The sequence below is a fragment of the Drosophila miranda genome (assembly GCF_003369915.1).
Source record: "Drosophila miranda strain MSH22 chromosome Y unlocalized genomic scaffold, D.miranda_PacBio2.1 Contig_Y2_pilon, whole genome shotgun sequence".
Lineage (NCBI taxonomy): Eukaryota > Metazoa > Arthropoda > Insecta > Diptera > Drosophilidae > Drosophila > Drosophila miranda.
This window is the reverse complement of record NW_022881614.1, coordinates 17,947,092-17,963,616: the sequence shown is the minus strand read 5'-3', so window position 1 is coordinate 17,963,616 and position 16,525 is coordinate 17,947,092. Positions and strand designations below refer to the sequence as shown.

The 16,525-nt window shown below is 45.6% G+C and overlaps 3 protein-coding genes across 4 annotated transcripts; all 3 read right to left on the bottom strand.

Moving 5' to 3' along the window:
- Window positions 1–667: 667 nt before the first annotated feature.
- LOC117194174 lies at window positions 668–1,288 on the bottom strand. Its single transcript, XM_033398834.1, has 2 exons — window positions 1,126–1,288; window positions 668–1,052 (listed from the first exon to the last, which is right to left on the bottom strand). Exons 1-2 carry the CDS (start codon window positions 1,196–1,198, stop codon window positions 790–792), a joined length of 336 nt encoding a protein of 111 aa, XP_033254725.1. The 5' UTR covers window positions 1,199–1,288; the 3' UTR covers window positions 668–789.
- Window positions 1,289–2,140: 852 nt separating this feature from the next.
- Window positions 2,141–3,154, bottom strand: LOC117194169. The gene is made up of 2 exons (XM_033398828.1): window positions 2,627–3,154; window positions 2,141–2,553 (listed from the first exon to the last, which is right to left on the bottom strand). The coding sequence occupies exons 1-2, from the start codon at window positions 2,697–2,699 to the stop codon at window positions 2,291–2,293; spliced, it is 336 nt and encodes a 111-aa protein (XP_033254719.1). The 5' UTR covers window positions 2,700–3,154; the 3' UTR covers window positions 2,141–2,290.
- A 475-nt stretch (window positions 3,155–3,629) lies between these two features.
- Window positions 3,630–12,275, bottom strand: LOC117194167. Of its 2 annotated transcripts, XM_033398826.1 has the most exons (3): window positions 12,078–12,275; window positions 11,904–12,004; window positions 3,630–3,940 (listed from the first exon to the last, which is right to left on the bottom strand). In XM_033398826.1, the coding sequence occupies exons 1-3, from the start codon at window positions 12,148–12,150 to the stop codon at window positions 3,779–3,781; spliced, it is 336 nt and encodes a 111-aa protein (XP_033254717.1). In that variant the 5' UTR covers window positions 12,151–12,275; the 3' UTR covers window positions 3,630–3,778. The 2 variants fall into 2 exon arrangements, with proteins under 2 accessions (XP_033254717.1, XP_033254716.1); XM_033398825.1 differs by lacking the exons at window positions 11,904–12,004; window positions 12,078–12,275 and adding an exon at window positions 4,115–4,217 and having other exon boundaries at window positions 3,630–4,041.
- Between the last annotated feature and the right edge of the window lie 4,250 nt (window positions 12,276–16,525).

The window sequence follows — 16,525 nt, the reverse complement described above, 5'->3', positions numbered from 1 at the left end:
AAATGATATATGTATTCATCTATGTGTACAGTCTTCTTGCAGCAAATAAAACTTGTTGGTTCTTCTTTTATTATTGAACAAAATGGTCGTCTCGTCGTTTTACTTCTTCGTTAATGAACTTAAGCCTTTTTCTTCTTAATGTGTTTTGTTTTTTGGATTTGTTTCTTAGGAACAGCAAAAAAAAGTTAATCAAAAATAAATTAAAACTTAAATAGAAAATAGTTTTGTTTGATAGTTGTGTTGTTGTGGTTGTTTCAAAAAGGTTAAATTCTAAATTATAGCGTACATTTAAGGTGGTACATTTAAATGCGGTGCTGGAGCAGCACGTGGACAACACCAAGGTTGGCTATGCCAAGGTGATTGGCGAGGTGGCCGAACTGAAGGAGGAGAATGTGCGACTGGAGGCATACGTGAAGGGTCTGCGCCAGAAGCTGGTTGCAGCCCTCAATGGTGTCCCATTGCCTCCGCTGGAACCGTCCGGTCCGAGCGTTGGCAACATTGATAGGTATATGCATCACTTGGCCGGCCTCACTGGCCAGCCGCACAATACTTTGCTCCTCAAAGCAAGAGACGCTCTGCGCAAAGTAGACATCCCCACTCTGCTCAAGTCCTTGTATTCTTTTGGATGAATTGATGGTATAGTGTGGTATTTTTAATTGCTTTAGCCTTAGGATCCATCCACACCCGTGCACATGTATGAGTGTTCTCATGGAATGTGTATGTAGTATTTCAGACGTATGTTATATGTTTTATAAGCCCGTGTGAATCGTGTGATTATCCGTTGCTCGACTACTTCTGGGATGTGTCACCGACGCTATTGGGCAGGGAGCTCTCCGTGTCGCGTGATGGTGGGGTTTTAATGGAGTAATGCCTGGACGACCCAGACTCGTTGTTACCCGGCGATTTCCAGGCTTGGGTCCGCTTTGCCCGCCGCAGCAAGATCCGGCGCACCATGAAGAACCCAGCTGCCAACAGGGGAACTATCAAATACGGCTTGCAGAACAGACCCAAAATGAAAAGACTTAACGACATCATCCAATTGATTAGGGTCTCTGTGGGATGAGATCAGACAGTCATACAGCTCATACGCTCGAACCAAATCATCTTTCCACTTTCTACACTCACGTTGAACCTGCCAAAGGGTGGACACCGTAGTATAGATTGCCGTCGAGAGTGTCACCAGCATGCCGTAAATCATGATTTAATTTGTAGGTTTCACCTTACTAGTATTTTACGGGAGAAATAAAATCTGTTGGGGCGAGGCAGCCGTCCACTGACTTTTTTGGTCAGGCTTACCATGTATTGTTACTATGTATTGTAACGATTAAGTAGGCTGCCTATTGGGTTTTCATGCTGGGGAATTGAGTATAAGAAGTGTGAGTCTTGCTTAGCTCAACACAAAAATTCTTTTGAAAATAAGGCCTTCCTAAATAATAGAAAATATTCTTCGAAGGGGAGCAGTATGTGTGTTAGAAAAATAATAATAAAATCGAAAGTAATAAAAATGATATGTGTATTCATCTATGTGTACAGTCTTCTTGCAGCAAATAAAACTTGTTGTTTCTTCTTTTATTATTGAACAAAATGGTCGTCTCGTCGGTTTACTTCTTCGTTAATGAACTTAAGCCTTTTTCTTCTTAATGTGTTTTGTTTTTTGGATTTGTTTCTTAGGAACAGCAAAAAAAAGTTAATCAAAATTAAATTAAAACTTAAATAGAAAATAGTTTTGTTTGATAGTTGTGTTGTTGTGGTTGTTTCAAAAAGGTTAAATTCTAAATTATAGCGTACATTTAAGGTGGTACATTTAAATGCGGTGCTGGAGCAGCACGTGGACAACACCAAGGTTGGCTATGCCAAGGTGATGGGCGAGGTGGCCGAACTGAAGGAGGAGAATGTGCGACTGGAGGCGTACGTGAAGGGTCTGCGCCAGAAGCTGGTTGCAGCCCTCAATTGTGTCCCATTGCCTCCGCTGGAACCGTCCGGTCCGAGCGTTGGCAACATTGACAGGTATATGCATCACTGGCCGGCCTCACTGGCCAGCCGCACAATACTATGCTCCTCAAAGCAAGAGACGCTCTGCGCAAAGTAGACATCCCCACTCTGCTCAAGTCCTAGTATTTTTTTGGATGAAACGATGGTACAGTGCGGTATTTTTAATTGCTTTAGCCTTAGGATCCATCCACACCCGTGCACATGTATGATTGTTCTCATGGAATGTGTATGTAGTATTTCAGACGTATGTTATATGTTTTATAAACCCGTGTGAATCGTGTGATTATCCGTTGCTCGACTACTTCTGGGATGTGTCACCGACGCTATTGGGCAGGGAGCTCTCCGTGTCGCGTGATGGTGCGGTTTTAATGGAGTAATGCCTGGACGACCCAGACTCGTTGTTACCCGGCGATTTCCAGGCTTGGGTCCGCTTTGCCCGCCGCAGCAAGATCCGGCGCACCATGAAGAACCCAGCTGCCAACAGGGGAACTATCAAATACGGCTTGCAGAACAGACCCAAAATCAAAAGACTAAACGACATCATCCAGTTGATTAGGGTCTCTGTGGGATCAGATCAGACAGTCATACAGCTCATACGCTCGAACCAAATCATCTTTCCACTTTCTACACTCACGTTGAACCTGCCAAAGGGTGGCCACCGTAGTATAGATTGCCGTTGAGAGTGTCACCAGCATGCCGTAAATCATAATTTAATTTGTAGAATTCAGCTTACTCGTATTTTACGGGAGAAATAAAATCTGTTGGGGCGAGGCAGCCGTCCACTGACTTTTTTGGTCAGGCTTACTATGTATTGTAACGATTAAGTAGGCTGCCTATTGGGTTTTCATGCTGGGGAATTGACTATAAAAAGTGTGAGTCTTGCTTAGCTCAACACAAAAATTCTTTTGAAAATAAGGCCTTCCTAAATAATAGAAAATATTCTTCGAAGGGGAGCAGTATGTGTGTTAGAAAAATAATAATAAAATCGAAAGTAATAAAAATGATATATGTATTCATCTATGTGTACAGTCTTCTTGCAGCAAATAAAACTTGTTGTTTCTTCTTTTATTATTGAACAAAATGGTCGTCTCGTCGTTTTACTTCTTCGTTAATGAACTTAAGCCTTTTTCTTCTTAATGTGTTTTGTTTTTTGGATTTGTTTCTTAGGAACAGCAAAAAAAAGATAATCAAAAATAAATTAAAACTTAAATAGAAAATAGTTTTGTTTGATAGTTGTGTTGTTGTGGTTGTTTCAAAAAGGTTAAATTCTAAATTATAGCGTACATTTAAGGTGGTACATTTAAATGCGGTGCTGGAGCAGCACGTGGACAACACCAATGTTGGCTATGCCAAGGTGATGGGCGAGGTGGCCGAACTGAAGGAGGAGAATGTGCGACTGGAGGCGTACGTGAAGGGTCTGCGCCAGAAGCTGGTTGCAGCCCTCAATGGTGTCCCATTGCCTCCGCTGGAACCGTCCGGTCCGAGCGTTGGCAACATTGACAGGTATATGCATCACTTGGCCGGCCTCACTGGCCAGCCGCACAATACTATGCTCCTCAAAGCAAGAGACGCTCTGCGCAAAGTAGACATCCCCACTCTGCTCAAGTCCTAGTATTCTTTTGGATGAAACGATGGTACAGTGCAGTATTTTTTAATTGCTTTAGTCTTAGGATCCATCCACACCCGTGCACATGTATGAGTGTTCTCATGGAATGTGTATGTAGTATTTCAGACGTATGTTATGTTTTATAAACCCGTGTGAATCGTGTGATTATCCGTTGCTCGACTACTTCTGGGATGTGTCACCGACGCTATTGGGCAGGGAGCTCTCCGTGTCGCGTGATGGTGCGGTTTTAATGGAGTAATGCCTGGACGACCCAGACTCGTTGTTACCCGGCGATTTCCAGGCTTGGGTCCGCTTTGCCCGCCGCAGCAAGATCCGGCGCACCATGAAGAACCCAGCTGCCAACAGGGGAACTATCAAATACGGCTTGCAGAACAGACCCAAAATGAAAAGACTAAACGACATCATCCAATTGATTAGGGTCTCTGTTTGATGAGATCAGACAGTCATACAGCTCATACGCTAGAACCAAATCATCTTTCCACTTTCTACACTCAAGTTGAACCTGCCAAAGGGTGGACACCGTAGTATAGATTGCCGTCGAGAGTGTCACCAGCATGCCGTAAATCATGATTTAATTTGTAGGTTTCACCTTACCCGTATTTTACGGGAGAAATAAAATCTGTTGGGGCGAGGCAGCCGTCCACTGACTTTTTTGGTCAGGCTTACTATGTATTGTAACGATTAAGTAGGCTGCCTATTGGGTTTTCATTCTGGGGAATTGACTATAAAAAGTGTGAGTCTTGCTTAGCTCAACACAAAAATTCTTTTGAAAATAAGGCCTTCCTAAATAATAGAAAATATTCTTCGAAGGGGAGCAGTATGTGTGTTAGAAAAATAATAATAAAATCGAAAGTAATAAAAATGATATATGTATTCATCTATGTGTACAGTCTTCTTTCAGCAAATAAAACTTGTTGTTTCTTCTTTTATTATTGAACAAAATGGTCGTCTCGTCGTTTTACTTCTTCGTTAATGAACTTAAGCCTTTTTCTTCTTAATGTGTTTTGTTTTTTGGATTTGTTTCTTAGGAACAGCAAAAAAAAGATAATCAAAAATAAATTAAAACTTAAATAGAAAATAGTTTTGTTTGATAGTTGTGTTGTTGTGGTTGTTTCAAAAAGGTTAAATTCTAAATTATAGCGTACATTTAAGGTGGTACATTTAAATGCGGTGCTGGAGCAGCACGTGGACAACACCAATGTTGGCTATGCCAAGGTGATGGGCGAGGTGGCCGAACTGAAGGAGGAGAATGCGCGACTGGAGGCGTACGTGAAGGGTCTGCGCCAGCAGCTGGTTGCAGCCCTCAATGGTGTCCCATTGCCTCCGCTGGAACCGTCCGGTCCGAGCGTTGGCAACATTGACAGGTATATGCATCACTTGGCCGGCCTCACTGGCCAGCCGCACAATACTATGCTCCTCAAAGCAAGAGACGCTCTGCGCAAAGTAGACATCCCCACTCTGCTCAAGTCCTAGTATTCTTTTGGATGAAACGATGGTACAGTGCAGTATTTTTTAATTGCTTTAGTCTTAGGATCCATCCACACCCGTGCACATGTATGAGTGTTCTCATGGAATGTGTATGTAGTATTTCAGACGTATGTTATATGTATGTTTTATAAGCCCGTGTGAATCGTGTGATTATCCGTTGCTCTACTACTTCTGGGATGTGTCACCGACGCTATTGGGCAGGGAGCTCTCCGTGTCGCGTGAGGAGGGGTTTTAATGGAGTAATGCCTGGACGACCCAGACTCGTTGTTGCGTGACCTTCCATCCATGGCCACAATTATTAGTTATTGATCTGAATTATGAAGTCTAGTGTAAGTTAGGCTAGGGCAAAGCGGGAGCGCAATAAAAGCTCGGTCTCTCGCTCTTGGCGAATTCGCCCCGCTTTGCCACCGTAGGTTAGCTAGAGTAAGAGATTTGAATTGTGAAGAAAATATAGTTGTTCGCCAACCTTGAATTAGATCGAGTGTATCAAGTTTTTTGACCCGCCAAATAAATAATTTAAATTACAGCCACCCAAAGTTTTCGGTAATTGATTAGAAAAACTGTTCTAATATTTCATGGCGCCCCCGGGTGGACTGTAAAGTGAATTATAGGCAACAACAATAAGTGGCAGTGACACAAGAAATTGCAGTATACATATGCAAACATATTCGTTGCCCGCGTCGTGTGTGTGTGCAATCGGCAATCAATTTGTAAAATATCATCGCGTCGGTAGCGCCAACAATAATTTTTGTGCAAATTCTGCTACCGCCGAGGGATGCACTGAGATAAAGACAGGAAAGGAGCAGTTGGATTCAAAGATCCAAAAGAGGAATCAGAGGTATTTGTGCAGAAAATTGAAGTCTGAGCAAAAGACATTCAGATCTCTCCTTGAGGTGTCTTGTGCTGAAAACATTGCACATCGCCTTCAATTCTAGGCACAGACGTATGATATACATATAGTAGAGCTTGATTGCATGCATTTTATTAGTAATTGCATAAATATAACTAAAAACACATAAATACATACATATCGACACATCCAGACATATGTGAACCGCTATTTGGACGCAACAGTTTATGTACATACATACATCTTTCGTTTACTGCAATCACTGTCGCCCCCCCCCCCCCCCCCCTTATTTTGTTCTACCTTTCTTGTCGTTAGAACCTCACAAAGTTTGTTCGTTCGTTCACCCAAGCCACGGCGTATAGAAAATACCCACACATAAATACAAGCAGCAGCACCGGTGCATTATTTCGTTTTCGCTTCTCCACTGCTGCTTGCGTTGTATTTGTTGGGAGAATTTTCGTTGCCGCTCTTGAGCTTAACGGTGCGCCAAGTGTATCTAACGGGTATATTGTTTTCGGCTGTTACTTGCCAAGTGACGCTCTACCCTGTATCTAACGGGTATATTGTTTTCGGCCGTCACTTGCAACGACTCTTTCCCTTGATACCTCGTGCCTCGACATTCAATTCAAATTCTTTTTCGATTATCGTTCTCGTTCACACATAAAAAAAAAAAAAATAATAATAATAAATAAATAAATAGAAATAATAATGGTTTGTTGTGTAAAATCTTCATACACAAACATTATGGCAGAAAAAAGTAAATCCTCTCTTGAAGACTTAAAGATTAAGCTCAAAAGTCGAGTAAAAAGCATTCGCCGCTTAGAGGATCGATTAGATCAAGAGTCGATTCCTTTGCAATTACCGGAATTACAATGTAGATTAGATTGTTTGAATGCTTCAATTGAAAAGGCTAACCATTTGCAGGAGCAAATCGAGGACATAACAGGTGATGATGCATATGCAGCCGAGTTGGAAGAGCTGATAATTGTCCCCAAAGGAAAGATAATGTCGCTTATCGCCGCCTTTGATGCAGCAAGCGAGACGAAGCCAGTGTCTTCTTCAGCCCCAACTCATGCTAGACTTCCGAAATTGGCATTACCCAAATTTAGTGGTAAACACTCGGAATTCAAAAATTTCATTAGCCTTTTTGACAGACTAGTCCATAGCGACAACAGCATACCGGTGATCGAAAAATTTAATCATTTGATTTCGTGCCTCTCTGATGAAGCATTAGGAACAATATTATGAACAATTATGAAAAGGCCATGGCTGGCCTAAAACGAGTATATGACAACGATTATTTGATTTTCACGAATAATATTTCCACATTGTTCAATCTGCCGAGAATGTCGCATCAATCTGCATCATCTCTAAGAACTCTAATCGATACTGTTTCGTCGATTTACGGATCGTTACTGTCGATCGGAGATGATACAAAAATTTCGAATGCAATGCTCATTCATCTCGTTTTAATCAGAGTTGACCCAGTGACGAAACAAAAGTGGGATGAACAGCTTACTTATGAGAAGTTGCCGCTTTGGTCCGACTTTGAGAAAGTCTTGAATCGTCGATACCAGCATCTGTGTGCTGAAGAATCGACCAAGCCAAGGCAAGACAAAGTCATGCCAAGCAAGCAACATAATCGCAGTTCATTTGCTTGTTCTTCCACTTCCACCAACAGTAGAACTCAGCAAACTTGTAGCTACTGCAATTCAGGAGACCATGTAGTGTCAAATTGTCCTTCATTTTCGCGTCTCTCGGTGATGCAAAGGTTTGAGTTTGCTAAGTCGGCATCCCTATGCATTAATTGTCTGCGAAAAGGCCACGCTGTTGTAAAATGCAAAGCCAATAAATGTCGAGTGTGCAGCCGCTCACATCATACATTATTGCATCGATACACAGTGTCGGCTAATAGTCTCGCGTTGCTAACACCCCAAGAGAGTCCTTCTCCTCCATCAAATCAGAATCAACCTTCCACGTCACATGTTTTGCATGCGACAGCGTTGGACAGGGTAATTCTGTCTACGTCGATCGTAAGCGTCCGAACTAAGAGCGGTGAACACATTCTGGCCAGAGCTCTGCTCGACTCTGGATCACAAACAAATTTTATTACCGAGGACCTCGCTAATCGCTTACAGATCCGTAGAGAGGAGTCCTGTATTAACTTGCTTGGAATTGGTGAATCTAATTCTCAAGTAAAGGATAAAATACACACAGTGGTGAAGTCGCGAATAAATGGTAGTGAGTTCTCCTTTGATTTTTGGATCCTGAAATCAATTTCAGGTTATCACCCTGACCAGTCAGTGAATGTGACTGACTGGCGAATCCCAGAGAACCTACCACTGGCAGACCCTTATTTCTAAAAGCCACAAAGAATAGATATGTTAATTGGAGCAGAATCGTTCTTTGAATTATTAGCTGTTGGTCAAATTAAACAAGGTCCTGACTTTCCAACTCTTCAGAAAACCCTTCTTGGTTGGGTTGTGTCGGGAAAATATGTTTCCAGGAGTTCTGCTCCTCAAATTACAAACAGTTTGAGTTGCAGTGAAGAGTTGCTAGTATCCATCGATAGGACCTTGAATAAGTTTTGGTCACTGGAAGAAATGCCATCTACCAAGAAAATTGCCACACCTGAGCACAAGCTATGTGAAGAACCCTATCGTAAGACGACTCAGGTACTATCATCAGGTCGGTTCGAAGTAAGGCTCCCGTTTAAATCAGATCCAAATTGTTTAGGCAACTCCTTTGAGGTTGCGAAACGGCGGTTTTTGTCGCTTGAAAGACGATTGCATCGTGACCCTGAGTTGAAGAAAATGTACTTGGAATTCATGGAAGAGTACCTCTCCTTAGGTCATATGTCTCCTACTGACAGTACGATTCCTTCTACTCCACACTACGTAATCCCTCATCAGTGTGTTCTGAGGCCCCAAAGTACGTCTACCAAGCTCCGAGTCGTGTTCGATGCTTCGTCCAAGACGTCCTCACAGGTGGCCTTAAATGACATTCTGATGGTGGGACCTACCATTTAAGAGGAATTATACTCGACACTGCTCCGTTTCCGTCTGCACAGGTTTGCCCTGACTGCTGATGTTAAAAAGATGTATCGCCAAGTGATGGTGAACGAAGCGGATCGGCAGTTTCAGCTCATAGTGTGGAGAAGAGACCCTTCTGAATCCTTGAGATTATACAAGCTCAACACTGTAACCTATTGGACTGGACCAGCCCCATTCTTAGCTATCCGGTGTTTGAAACGGGTTATTGGGTCCGACTTTTACGTCGATGACTTGTTGACTGGTGCTGCATGCGTAGAGGAGCTAAGGGCAATTAAGTCCGAAGTGTCTCAGGCTCTTCAGACCGCAGGGTTTGAGTTGACTAAGTGGTTTTCAAACTCACCCGAGATCACCGCATCTGAGAGCACAGCCAAACCCATAACAATCTCGGATTCAGAGTCGACAAAGGCGTTAGGAATCTCATGGTTACCTACTGACGATGCCTTTAAGTTCAAAATTGACAATTCAGTTATGGGTCTCCGAGCGACAAAACGGAACATACTATCGGTGACATCAAAGTTGTTTGACCCCCTTGGTTTATTAAGTCCTATCGTTATAAAAGGCAAGATCCTATTGCAGGAGCTTTGGCTTAACAAACTAGATTGGGATGAGTCGATCCCGCTGCATTTGGAAACAGCGTGGAATAAGTTGAAAAATACACTATCTCAATTGGAAGACATATCCATATCTCGGTTTGTGTATTCCGATCCGATGTCACCGGTTCAAATACATGCCTTTGCTGACGCCTCCATGAGAGCGTATGGAGCGTGCGTCTATATACGTAGCAGAACTGCAGAAGGTTTAAAAATATCATTGTTGACTTCGAAATCCAAAGTAGCGCCGCTCAAGACCAAAACGCTCCCAAGGCTTGAGTTATGTGCCGCTCACCTTCTCGCAGATCTCTGTCACAGAATCAAGCCCCTATTAAACGTGCCCATTGAACGAGTCGTTTATTGGTCGGATTCATAGGTAACTCTCCATTGGATCCGGTCTCATCCATCGTCGTTGTCGACTTTCGTTTCAAATAGAGTGGCTGAGATTCAAGAGTGGTCAGATGATGATACGTGGCGGCATGTACCCACGAAACAGAACCCAGCAGATATTGTCTCAAGAGGTTGTTACGTCGACGAAATCGTTCAGTCAATTTGGTTCGAAGGACCATCATTTCTGAAAGAGGAAGAAGAAAACTGGCCCAAGAACGCTCATTTCGAACACTCCGTTGATCTTCAGCTGGAAAAGAGGAAGACTGCGGTCGGGTTGACCGCGGCTGTGCGAAGTTCGGAGCTGTTAGATGTCATCGAGGGATTCTCGTCACACCTCAAACTGCTTAGAGTGTTCGTGTATGTGTTCCGCTTTATAAGAAAATGTAAAGACCCAAGCCTAAATTTCGAAAAAACTATCTCACCGACCGAATACAATGAAACTTTTTATAAAATTGTCGAAATCATCCAGCATCACGAGTATCAACGAGAAATTGAAAAGGTTAGGAAAGGATCTACAATTGGTCCTAGTCTTCAGCGGTTGAACCCATTCATCCATGAAGACACAGGGACATGGTGCAACTTTTCGTTGTTGCGAGTGGGGGGGCGACTAGCCAAAGCTCCTATATCATACGATGCCAAGTTTCCTCTGCTTTTGACTAAGCGCTCGCAATTCGTGCGAAGCTATATTCGTCATCTGCACCATTCGAATTTTCATGTCGGCCCACGAGCACTTGTGAGCATCCTTCGACAGAGCGTGTGGATAGTGAATGCTCAGGAGGTCTGCCGTCAGACAGTTCGATCGTGTATGCGCTGTTTTAAATGCACGACTCGGTTGCTGACGCAACTCATGGGGAATTTAGCCGCAGATCGACTCCGTGCTCTCCGCCCATTTTCAATTTGCGGCGTTGATTTTTGTGGACCAGTGCACACGACATTGAAAATTCGCGGAAGGCCCCCATACAAGTCATACATTGCGCTTTTTGTTTGTTTTGCGTCCAAGGCGGTTCACCTAGAAATAGTTTCCGATCTAACCACTGATTGTTTTTTGTTGGCTTTTTAAAGGTTCGTCGGGCGCCGAGAATATCCCCAAGTCGTTCATTGCGACAACGGGACGAACTTCGTCGGAGCGAGCCGCCATCTCAGCGCTCTGCGTATCAGGCTCAAGGAGCAAGGAGACGCAATTTGCGACTTCGCGTCAAAGAACGGATGCGAATTTGCGTTCATACCGCTGCGAGCTCCTCACATGGGAGGGCTATGGGAGGCAGGTGTAAAAACTGCCAAGAGCCTACTCCTACGGGCGGTAGGAGTCACAGTCCTCGTCGGCATCGAGGCCATAATGAGCTCGAGGCCGCTGGGAGCCATCAGCCAAGATCCAAGCGACGGCGAGGCCCTAACACCCGGGCACCTGCTGACAGGCGGGTCGCTCATCGCCCCCTCAGCACTGCGGACTCCGGACCAGGAGAGTCTCAGTTGCTTGCGGCGATGGCGACTTGTCTCGTCAGTCAGGCAAGCGTTTTGGCAGCGGTGGTCCCGCGAATATGTCCTGGGGCTGCAAATTCGGGGCAAATGGCACCAGCAGCAACCGAACCTCGAGGAAGGAGACCTCGTCATCGTGGCCGAGGACAATCTGCCGCCTCAGGAGTGGCTCGTGGGGAGGGTCATCGCCACGCACGCAGGAGAGGACGGCATGGTCAGGGTCGTCGAAATAAGGACTAGCACTGGAGCGGTTTTTCGGCGGCCCATACACAATTTAGCGCCGCTCCCAATGTGTTGAAGCCGATGCAGGCGTTCAACGGGGCCGGTGTGGCGTGACCTTCCATCCATGGCCACAATTATTAGTTATTGATCTGAAATATGAAGTCTAGTGTAAGTTAGGCTAGGGCAAAGCGGGAGCGCAATAAAAGCCGGCGCACCATGAAGAACCCAGCTGCCAACAGGGGAACTATCAAATACGGCTTGCAGAACAGACCCAAAATGAAAAGACTAAACGACATCATCCAATTGATTAGGGTCTCTGTGGGATCAGATCAGACAGTCATACAGCTCATACGCTCGAACCAAATCATCTTTCCACTTTCTACACTCACGTTGAACCTGCCAAAGGGTGGCCACCATAGTACAGATTGCCGTCGAGAGTGTCACCAGCATGCCGTAAATCATGATTTAATTTGTAGGTTTCACCTTACTCGTATTTTACGGGAGAAATAAAATCTGTTGGGGCGAGGCAGCCGTCCACTGACTTTTTTGGTCAGGCTTACTATGTATTGTAACGATTAAGTAGGCTGCCTATTGGGTTTTCATGCTGGGGAATTGACTATAAAAAGTGTGTCTTGCTTAGCTCAACACAAAAATTCTTTTGAAAATAAGGCCTTCCTAAATAATAGAAAATATTCTTCGAAGGGGAGCAGTATGTGTGTTAGAAAAATAATAATAAAATCGAAAGTAATAAAAATGATATATGTATTCATCTATGTGTACAGTCTTCTTGCAGCAAATAAAACTTGTTGTTTCTTCTTTTATTATTGAACAAAATGGTCGTCTCGTCGTTTTACTTCTTCGTTAATGAACTTAAGCCTTTTTCTTCATAATGTGTTTTGTTTTTTGGATTTGTTTCTTAGGAACAGCAAAAAAAAGATAATCAAAAATAAATTAAAACTTAAATAGAAAATAGTTTTGTTTGATAGTTGTGTTGTTGTGGTTGTTTCAAAAAGGTTAAATTCTAAATTATAGCGTACATTTAAGGTGGTACATTTAAATGCGGTGCTGGAGCAGCACGTGGACAACACCAAGGTTGGCTATGCCAAGGTGATGGGCGAGGTGGCCGAACTGAAGGAGGAGAATGTGCGACTGGAGGCGTACGTGAAGGGTCTGCGACAGAAGCTGGTTGCAGCCCTCAATGGTGTCCCATTGCCTCCGCTGGAACCGTCCGGTCCGAGCGTTGGCAACATTGACAGGTATATGCATCACTTGGCCGGCCTCACTGGCCAGCCGCACAATACTATGCTCCTCAAAGCAAGAGACGCTCTGCGCAAAGTAGACATCCCCACTCTGCTCAAGTCCTAGTATTCTTTTGGATGAAACGATGGTACAGTGCAGTATTTTTTAATTGCTTTAGTCTTAGGATCCATCCACACCCGTGCACATGTATGAGTGTTCTCATGGAATGTGTATGTAGTATTTCAGACGTATGTTATATGTTTTATAAACCCGTGTGAATCGTGTGATTATCCGTTGCTCGACTACTTCTGGGATGTGTCACCGACGCTATAGATTGCCGTCGAGAGTGTCACCAGCATGCCGTAAATCATGATTTAATTTGTAGGTTTCACCTTACTCGTATTTTACGGGAGAAATAAAATCTGTTGGGGCGAGGCAGCCGTCCACTGACTTTTTTGGTCAGGCTTACTATGTATTGTAACGATTAAGTAGGCTGCCTATTGGGTTTTCATGCTGGGGAATTGACTATAAAAAGTGTGAGTCTTGCTTAGCTCAACACAAAAATTCTTTTGAAAATAAGGCCTTCCTAAATAATAGAAAATTTTCTTCGAAGGGGAGCAGTATGTGTGTTAGAAAAATAATAATAAAACCGAAAGTAATAAAAATGATATGTGTATTCATTTATGTGTACAGTCTTCTTTCAGCAAATAAAACTTGTTGTTTCTTCTTTTATTATTGAACAAAATGGTCGTCTCGTCGTTTTACTTCTTCGTTAATGAACTTAAGCCTTTTTCTTCTTAATGTGTTTTGTTTTTTGGATTTGTTTCTTAGGAACAGCAAAAAAAATTTAATTAAAAATAAATTAAAACTTAATTAGAAAATAGTTTTGTTTGATAGTTGTGTTGTGTAACGAACCTTAGGAATGTTCGTCACAGCGCGCTACATCGCGGGATCGTCACCGCCTCATTTTTCCCCTTTTTAATCTCCATTTTCCCTTAAATATATCGTTACTTAGCCTTAAGAACAGAGAATGCATACAATAAATGTACCACCAATAAAGAAACTCTTTCCCCATATCGTTTCGCCTACCGTTTCACGACAGCCAATCCCACATTCTCGTACCAACACATTGCCCCCACCTCTAACGAAAAGCTCCCGAAGCACTGACAATTAGCCGGTAAGAACGCCCCCCTCTAAACTTAAGCTCCCGAAGCACAGACTAGCCGATAAGAACCCCCGCCCCTTCCCTTCGCGGCTTCGGGACGCTCCGCGAAGCGGCAGCCAATCCGAAGCCGACGAAGACGAAGACACGTAGATACTGATAAGTTAGAGATCGGCGGCAGCGAAGTTTTCCCGAGCGCGCAAGCGCCGAGCAGACTTCACTTACGCGGAGACCCGGGCCGAGTATAGACGTTGTCCCGCGTAACAACTAGTTAAGAATCCTTCCGGGAACGTGACGAAACGACAAAAGAAAATATTCAATGTAACAAATTACCTGTGTAACTAGCAAGCAAATAAATCATTATTGTAACGAGAACCAACCCCGTGTAAGTCATTTTTGGGGATCCAAACCACTCCCCGGTCACCAACAACTACTCGCCAGCGAGCCACACTCACCTCCACTAACCCCCGATCAATCCTCGAAAACCCCCCCCCCCCCCCCCCCCCCCCCCCTCACCATCACGCAGGTGTGACACGCCCTGCGCCCCTCTCTCGACCCCCACAGGTGTGACTCGCCCTGTGACCCCTCTTTCCCGACCCACGCAGGTGTGCCTCGCCCTGCGTCCGCCTCTCTCTCGACCCACGCGGGTGTGCCTCGCTCCGCGCCTTTCTTCTCGACCCTCACGTCCGCCCAGTAAGACGAGCCGACCCCCCCTTTCGGAGTTCCTGCGAACTACAAATTTCTTGTAGGAAGACCCCTGGACAGGACTGAGCTTACCTCAGCCTGGAAGAGGAGACATTACAAGTGGCGCCCGAGCAGGGACCCGAAGGAAACTCTAACGAGGGGTTCGTGGATTAAAAACCCACGGCAGTCGGGAGTGCAAGAGACAGACCAAAAAAAAAAAAAGGGGAAAGATAACCCCCCCGCGTGTACGCCTACGTGCATACGCGGCCGATCGCTCGACCGCAGAAAAAAAAACCCACCCCACTACCGCGGCGCGTAACCGTGCTCAAATCCCCACAATTCTAACGGTGAGGATCGCGAACGAGTCTACGTACGTGTACTAAGTGACAGTGAAAAGAAAAGGGAACACAGTACCTCAAGATCCCGGACGCTCAACCAGTCCGTAGGAACAGCGACGCAACGACCAAGAGAAGCATGGAGCCCTATACGGGGGGACAATCAGGGGAATACGACGGGGACGAATTGACCGTTAATCCGGGGGTCAGCACCGGCTGGATCCACAAACGCCGCCGGGAAGAACTGGAAGCCTTCGCGGAAGAATTCGGGTTCGACCGCGAAGGGACAGTTGAGGACCTACGGAAAAGGTTCGCCACGCTGGTCGAAGGACCCCTCGAACAAGAGGCCTGGATTCGACTGGCGGAACTCGAACGGCAATACGCCAAACCACCGGGACGCGCAAAGTCGCCGCAACCCTCTACTTCCGGGCAGGCGGAGAGACGGAAGGCAGACCCCAAAAGCGGTCTGCAGATCCCTGGGGCCCCCGAAGGCAGACCAACCGGCCCGCCCATCGTGGTGACCGCTGTCGCCCCCCCAAGACCACCGTCCCCAGAGGTCCGCCCCTCTCCCATGAGGAGGCTCCTCCCTGAAAGCGATAGACCCCGGGGAGGTAACGACGCGTTGGAAGCCCATCGATACAGTCAGGCTGCCCAGATGGCGGAACGGATTAGGAGGTGGGGGATCCAATTCGACGGACAGGATGATCCGTTGTCTTTCATCGAGCTGTTGGAAGAGCGCGCGCTTTCGTACGGGATAGACACCATTCACTTGCCTCGAGCTATGGCGGAAATCCTTATCGACCGAGCCAACCGCTGGTTCCGCACCAGCAGGCTGCAAGGCGCCTCGTGGGCCAACTTCCGGCAAGAATTTTTGGCCTTTTTCCTCCCGCCGCGGTATTTCGAACAGTTAGAGGATCAGATCCGAGCCCGCAAGCAAGCGACGGGCGAGTCATTCAAGGACTTCATAATCGAGCTCAGGTTGCTCATGCACCACGCCGGGTACAATGATGCCCAAGAGCTCAACAGGATTTATGATAATACTCTGCCGGCATATCAACTGTACGTGCGAAGACACGAACTGCGAAGTTTGGCCTAACTAACGATGTTGGCTACGGAGTTCGAATCCATCCAAGAGCGGAATAACCCCACTGCTCCCGCTGCCCCTCGGCCCGGCCCAAGATACACTAGACCGACGACGCACCAGACGCAAAACGAGGTCGAAGCAAACCGGACCTCCTTTCGGAAGCCCCAATGGGACACGGCAGGACCGGCAAGGAGACCATCGTCAAACCGACCTGACACTCCAGCGCCGGAAGGCGCTCACCGCATGGTCACCACCCCCATCGCCAACCCACGGATGGCCTGTCGCCGCTGCGGCGAAGCCGGCCATGCCTCCCACAATCGCACCAACCCCTCT